Source organism: Tubulanus polymorphus, chromosome 8 (genome assembly GCF_964204645.1).
Source record: "Tubulanus polymorphus chromosome 8, tnTubPoly1.2, whole genome shotgun sequence".
Taxonomy (NCBI): domain Eukaryota; kingdom Metazoa; phylum Nemertea; class Palaeonemertea; order Tubulaniformes; family Tubulanidae; genus Tubulanus; species Tubulanus polymorphus.
The window spans coordinates 1,296,279-1,303,888 of NC_134032.1; the positions used below are offsets into that span (position 1 = coordinate 1,296,279).

A 7,610-nucleotide genomic window follows, 5' to 3' on the forward strand; every position below is an offset into this window, starting at 1 on the left:
TAGCTATATTTCAATTTACTACCGGCCACAGAGCCTCAATAAAGTAGTGCGGATATAGTGAGCTTGACCAGCGCCTATGCATTCTACCCCAGATATGAAAAATCAACTTAGCTTTATGTATGTATGTATTTCTGTTGCCATGCAGGATGAGCCATGCAAGACTGCCAGGTTCGGTTGCGACAGGTCTTTGCGACAGGTGTTTGGTGGTACTTCAAGGTGGAGTCTTTTGTGGGCACTTCTGGTGGGCAGATTTTAGATGGGCCTTTCCGGATTAACCTGAAATGAGTAAAAGAACGATATTCTGTAGTTACACAATCCTTTCCGTATCACGCATCGTAATTTACATGTGTATCAACTTAACTTTCAATATTGCTGAGTTCAGTGTTCTTTTTTGGCATCGTCTTCGTTGTAGTCGCCTTCAACATCTTCTTCAACTTCTTGGGAGTCCTGAAATGAAAAAAAAGAGAAGAGCGATGAAAACCTGGTACGGAACAAAACTAATGTTCGAAAGCTTTTCAGCTCTCCGTCGCTGGTCACATGCCGAGAACACCAGACAATGAGCCAGCCAGGAATATACTGCCCTCTACACGCCCTCACACAGAACGCGAAAACCAGAATGACAACGCCTCACATTCCCCATCTAACTGCAGGATGTACTGGGCGACGTCAGTAACTGACACACCTGTAAAATTGCACGAAACACAAACAGCGCAGTACAACCAGCTTGACCGGGTTGAGATTCAGGATCTCAACTAGCACTCAAAAGCGTGACAAGAGACTTCATCCACTGACCGAGGTTGTCACAAGGACACAATGAAACTAGCACTCACAAGCCGACAAGAGACTTCATCCACTGACCGGGGTTGTCACAAGGACACAATGAAAACTAGCACTCAAACTAGAAATCAAAGAGCGTGACAGTAGAATCATCCCTCAGCCGACTCAGAATACCAGAAACAAAGAGCGTGACAGTAGAATCATCCCTCATCCGGGCGGTCACAAGGACACAATGAATGCTAGTAGCGTGACAATCCAGTATAACCGCTCCATTTGTATCCCGCGCAATCCCACAGATATGCCCGTCATTGACATCACTCGGCACACTTTGTAGATAGGTGGGGGCAGTGAGGCCTCATCATCCTGGTTTTCGTGTTCCGTATGAGGGCGTGTAGAGGGCAGAATTTCCTGACCGACTCTTTGTCTGACATCCTCGACACATGACCGGCGAAGGAGAGCTGACGCTTTCGGACATTAGTTTTGTTCCAGCAAACGTTGAAATTCGACAGAGAAATCGGCCCTGAAAAACAAAACGGGTTAATTGCTGAAAAATAGAACGGATTAATGAACACATAACAGTACAGGACAGCACAGAGACGAACAGTAACACATAAAACATAAAGACGTCGTTCCTCAGGAAGCAGGAACAGGAGCAGGAGCGGGAGCGCAGCGAAAATCGCCAGGAGGAGAATCCACGGTAGCATGTTCACGGTGTGAGTGTGCAGAGGTGAATGGTCTATGCTTGTGTACACCGTGGTCAGCCGGTGACGTATTCAATAGCGCGTGTCAGAATGATATCAACAACTCTGAAAACCCGCAATTGTGTCTCTATTGTTGAATGGATTTACATTATGAGGTTCCACCGCCGGGTTGAATACGCGCCAGTAGTCAGCTGAACAATATAGTGGAGGAACTTTAATAAGGCCATGAAATAAATTACTTGATTCCCAACAGCTACTTCCGAATTTATAAGCATCCACCTGTTTTTTTTTCTTAAATTCTAGAATAATTATAAATTATACCGACCGATAGCACTTCCAGTTAAAGATTCACACCAACACAGGTCTTCCTATCATAGAAACCGCGCAAACATTTACTAATGAAATTAGTTTATTAGTCACGGACAGTTCATGCACCCCGAGATAACTACCTCACATGCACGAGGAAAGCGGTCTATTTGAGTCATTGGGGGAACCCACTAATACCATGTTTCACGATTATTCATCATTCATACTGTTATCACAGAATCCCGTCAATAGACAGATTTTCATTAAAAAAAACTCCTCGATTCTATTGAGGGGAGATATATGAGGCATTTTTAATTAATTGGAGCCAGAAAATGAACGATCATGAAATACGGCTTGAAGGTGAACTTTTTGGGGCGCGAAAAAATTGGACAAAACGAACGTAAAGTCAAAGACACATGCTAAACATTTAATATGATAGAAAACCATTCAATAAACATGTGAAGGGGCAACGGGTTGTTAATTTTCGGGTTTTAGGATCGCTAGCCCTGTTACGTTAGAGATGTACTTTATATTATACTGAATGACGGCCGCGCAATTTAAAATGACTTGATATATCATGGCTGCTGACTAGCTTTATCTCCCGATAGCTGCCATCATAAAGCAATTCTGTTGTTAGTAGGAATAAAAAGCGATAAAGATTTTGATAGATCCCCGAAAAGTTGATTTATTAGGATCGCAGCTATATCGGCATGAAATTATGGGCCCAAAATCCAACTTATTTAATGCCAAGACGGAACAGGCCTGTCCTCCAGAAATCTTGGGCAGCAGCAATACAAAAGACCAATGAGAAAATGGAGAAGGATTCTTTTTCAGTTTCCGGATCAGTTTAGTTAATCTAGTGAGCTAGAAGTTACTTTAATTACTGAATCTCCAACTGGAGAGGCAGTTCAATGGATTATTTGATCACTAGGAGGTGCTGCCACCTGATGTGAATGAATGTAACTATATCAGCTGCAATAATGGTGGATTTCTGCGATGAAAAAGCGTCTCACAAATGAACGATGCTGACCGTGATTACAGCGGTCTGTGCGTGCGTATGGGTACTGTTATCAGCGGTGGATTCGAGCCTCGGACAGCTGGTGGTGAATGTAAAGAATAAAGGAGGTGAAGTGATGCGTCAGGAGATACAAGCGAACACCAGTCACGATTCGATCAGTTTGAAATTCCAGAAAGCCGACGGAACCATCATTACTCAATTCATAGACTTTAAAAATGTAAGAATTCTCTTTCATCCAGGGGCGGATTTAGGAGGTTGTCTGGAGGGTCTGGACTCCGGGACTCCTGCCTTCAAGAAGTTAACCTTTTCTTTGTCAGGACAGAGAGAGGCTGAGGAGAGATCGTTAAAACCTCTTAAAATTTGACCCTCAAGCTCGGTCCTTCTCAACACAACCTCTCATTTTCGGATTTATTTCTTCAAAAATATCTTAAAGATAAACCGATGCTGGAACTGTAATAGAGGCCGTCGACTTGGCAGCTCAAGAAATTCCTTCTCGACCATCCGCCCCGGTCACAGGTCAGGGGGGTATCTGAGGGTTCTGGAATACTGTCAAGCTTTGTCTGGGACCCTTGATGATGCCCCTAAATGTATAGATTTGACGCAGTAAGCGCCCCCTCCAACATAATAGTGAGTGCCCTTATACAATTTGGAATCCCCTCAAGATATAGTTAGTTACCTAATCGTTGGTGGTAAGCTTTTTATAAACGGATGGGCTTATACCAACCAATATCCGATCGTGAAACTAAACCACAGACAGGTTACTGACTACTCAAGATAGGGCCCTGGGTCTAGATTCACGAAAAAGTTTAAGCCTAAAACGGTTTGAATTGTTGTCGCTCATTGAAAACATGAAGTAACCAATGGCAATTAATTGAAATTTGAGTTTAACTTTTTTTGTGAAACTGGACCCTGGATCCGGCCCTTGGTCATCCCCGCTCTCCTCGTCACCGTCACAATCTCTCAGTTTTAACCGATGTTTGTTTGTTCGATTTGTAGGATATCCAGATATTTAAGTCGTTAGTTCTCGGCGAAGAGGAACGTGGCCAGAATCAGTATCAGATAATGTGTTTCGTAACGAAACTGATGAAAAATGAGTTTATTTCATCGGACGCGATGTCGAAATTACGACAGGTATAAATAATAATCGATGAAAGAGATCATTCATTTATTATTACCCGCGCATAAAATTTGAATTTTTCAACCCCCCCTCCCCCTCTGTACGCAAAATCGGCCATTTTTTCATATACATTAAGCATCACAGTACGCAATCGCACTAACCCCTCCCCCTCCCCTAATGCGTACGTAATATATGAATGACCCCTAATAGCAATTCTAATTGTCATTAACGGGGAACCTCGAATGCGAGGATGTGGCAAGCGAGGATCCACCAGGTGTCGCTAGTAGTAACTTGGTCTTAGGCGTTCGATTTCTTCGATAAGAACTGAATGAATTTTTCTCCTAAATGAATCAATTATTTATTCGATCGATATCTAGAGAAATTTATTCACTAGAAATGTATCTTTTATGAGTCTATAGAAATTCAGTTCGAAGTTCATCGAAAATGAACTAATTTTGACAACGAAAAGTGCTCGTCACGCCACCTGGTGGGATAACTCGGTATTTCCCAATCGGTGTAGCTATAATGTTGCGATGTTTGTGTATTTTATAATAGAAGAACCCGGACGCTATCAGAACCCCGGAGAACGATAAAGGCCACGAAACTCACGGAATGGATTTACAAATACAGCATTCGTCGTCGCACAACGTGTCGCCGGCGATTAGTGAACTGTGTCACGACGCCAGTGACGCCACCTATACTCGAGATACCGATTTACGATTTCTATCATTGAGATGTAAGCATTTATTTATTATTGCCATTAACCCTTTCAGTGCGTCTACAACGCAGTGCGGTGTATGAATCGGTGATGGATTTTGCTAGTACATTGCACTGCAGTGTATTGATTTAATTAGTAATTAACTCTCTTGAAAGATGGCAGAATCTGTCAAACATAGTGAAATACTAGTAACTAACTATACACTGCGCCGCGGTGTAGACGCACTATAGTGGTATTCCTGTTATTCAACACTCTAGGGTGGAATTTTTCAAAAGTTTCAAATTATCTCCAGCACTATAGGGTATTGATTAGTCAGCACTGAAAGGGTTAAGCTCTAAAATCAAAAAGCTATCCAATCTCTACCTGAGGAGCTTAATTATACCGGACTCTCTTTGGGGACCTGGGGCCAGTTGCACAGTCGTGACTTAAGTCCAAAAGTGGTCTTAAAACTTAAGATTGGTCTTAAATTGTTAGATTGTCTATAGAACTAAGTTGGTCTTAGACGGGTCTTAAGTCTAAGCCATGAGTATGCAACCGGCCCCTGCTCTTATTATTATTATTATTATTATTATTATTATTATTATTATTGTTATTATTATTATTATTATTATATGCATCACCTCAATAACTTGTGAATGTCTAAAGGGCTGAATATCTTGAGAAGCGGTTGCATTTTACCAACCCCTAAAACCTCTGGGACCGGTTGCCTAGTCATGGCTTACACTTAAGAGCAGTCTTAAGACCAACTTAGTCCTATAGCTAATCTAACAACTTAAGACCAGTCTTAAGGTTTAAGACCACTTTTGGTCTTAAAAGTCTTGACTATGGAACCGACCCCTGGGGCCGGTTGCCTAGTCATGGCTTACACTTAAGATCAGTCTTAAGACCAACTTAGTTCTATATCCAATCTAACAACTTAAGACCAGTCTTAAGATTTAAGACCACTTTTGGACTTAAGTCACGACTGTGCAACTGGCCCCAGGGCTCAGTCAGGCTCATCCAGTGATCATATGTATATTTCTGTAATTAACGAAACTGTCCGCTGATACGTGTGTGTATGTTTCTGTCTCTATTTCAGCGTCCGATAAACCGTATTCGACGTTGGTTTCGAACGCGCGTCGACTGATACCTCACAAACAACGCCGCTGCAAAGACACGACCGATTTGCAGCATCACTGCACGTGTCGTTACGAGATCTGTATCGGCTGGTATCCATGCGGATTGAAATACTGTCGCGGCAAAGACAACGGCAAACCGACGAACTACCGCTGCGGGATTAAAACCTGTCGCAAGTGTCGAATATTCGACTACGTCGCCAAACAGAAATCGTCGTGTTTGTGGGATGAGTAACCAGGTGGCGCTACTATACCGCGCGCGTCCCCGACGAACTACCGCTGCGGGATTAAAACCTGTCGCAAGTGTCGAATATTCGACTACGTCGCCAAACAGAAATCGTCGTGTTTGTGGGATGAGTAACCAGGTGGCGCTACTATACCGCGCGCGTCCCCCGGCGGTTATCAGCGGGGAGTTTGAATTTCTCGTTTGAAATACCGAACCTAGTCACTTCTACGAGCTGCCGTTTTGGGGCAATTTCAGGGTGCGATCGAAGAGCTTGTCCGATCACCCGGATCAAGTAGATTCTCATCAGGGTCCGGTTGCATAGTCGTGGCTCGGACTTAAGACCAGTCTAAGACCAACTTAGTTCTATATAGCCAATCTAACAACTTAAGACCAGGCATGTGTAGGGCAAGTTGATTTTGGAGGGCAAGCAAAATTTCAGATATGCTTTCATTCCTAATAGATCGGACTCTGCAATTTAGATTAGAAAAGTTATTGCTTAAGATCCCTCAGGCTAGATCTCGGTGTTCTAAGCTTGGAGAAGACTATGATTTATGAAGTAAAAATGAAATATTTTTCATTATTCCTAAAAGGGCACTTATATGCCCGTGCAGGGGTGCGCCATGTATGCAGCGGAACAAGAGAGGGTCAGATTGATGTGAAAAATGGTCCTCTGCTTAAGATGATATCCAAAATACATGAACAATTAAAAAAGTTTGAAAAGAAGCGAAAAGCACAAAGAATAGAAGTAATGATAATTATAATATTGATAATAATTAATGAAAAAATTTGAATATTGCAGAGTGCATGTATATAAATCTGACCTTCTGCTAGAGGGCGGTGTCTGTAACGTTTCAGCGAGTTGAGATCTGACTTGCCACTAGATGGCGGTGTTTTTGATGTTTCATGCGATCTGATGTTCGATCATTGAAATTAATTTCATGTTCGGCGTATTTCACTAATTCATAATCGAAATGATAATCGCTGAACATTTTTAGAATATAACGACAGCCGTTGTTTGAGGTTGTATTTATATTTTAACGGTGGTATTTTTTAATACCAGAAATGCTTCGACTATCAATAAATATGTCATTTCATAAACGGTGCTACTGGATATTGTGTGTGGGGGGTATGCAGAGGAGAGGGGAGGGCTGGGGAGAGGGGAGGGGTACTGAGGTATATAGATATTCTGTTATTTTAAACTTGTCTATCAGGGGCGGACTAGCTTTTGGGCAAAGTTGGGATGATGGGCGGATATACACTCTTTTGTAGAGAATCGAGAATATTAGTTAAAATCCACTATATACAAAGATTATAAGATTAAAAATGAATTTTATTTATCAAAAACTTTGTGTTTAGATTTAAATTTTTGAATTTTGTATATAGTGGCCCTTAAACTTGGAATCATTTTAATTCTTAGTAAATCAATGGACAATTTATTAATTCATTTTCTGTTGCAATGATTCTGAAGATTTGCGTTGGAACGAATTAAGTAATTTATATTTCCACTTGAAAGTATTTGAGTTATTGTAATGTAATAAAATTCTCTAGTGTAACTGTGGTTAAATCTATTAAATGTGGTTTAATGTAGAATTTCTGTATCAGTTTTGTATAAATTGTAATAAAATATATCGA

General features: G+C 41.5%; 1 protein-coding gene across 1 annotated transcript; it reads left to right on the forward strand.

Annotated features, from left to right (window-relative positions):
* The first annotated feature begins 2,735 nt into the window (after positions 1-2,735).
* LOC141909662 (out at first protein-like) lies at positions 2,736-7,111 on the forward strand. The gene is made up of 4 exons (XM_074800219.1): positions 2,736-3,019; positions 3,799-3,933; positions 4,475-4,655; positions 5,716-7,111. Exons 1-4 carry the CDS (start codon positions 2,807-2,809, stop codon positions 5,985-5,987), a joined length of 801 nt encoding a protein of 266 aa, XP_074656320.1. The 5' UTR covers positions 2,736-2,806; the 3' UTR covers positions 5,988-7,111.
* Positions 7,112-7,610: the final 499 nt, after the last annotated feature.

What these genes read in the sequence shown, in the direction of transcription:
- LOC141909662 (XM_074800219.1), top strand. Translation starts at nt 2,807, where the DNA reads ATGCTGACCGTGATTACAGCGGTCTGTGCGTGCGTATGGGTACTGTTA. An exon ending in AATTCATAGACTTTAAAAAT is followed by an intron (nt 3,020 to 3,798) that starts GTAAGAATTCTC and finishes TTCGATTTGTAG; the next exon opens with GATATCCAGATATTTAAGTC. An exon ending in ACGATTTCTATCATTGAGAT is followed by an intron (nt 4,656 to 5,715) that starts GTAAGCATTTAT and finishes TCTCTATTTCAG; the next exon opens with CGTCCGATAAACCGTATTCG.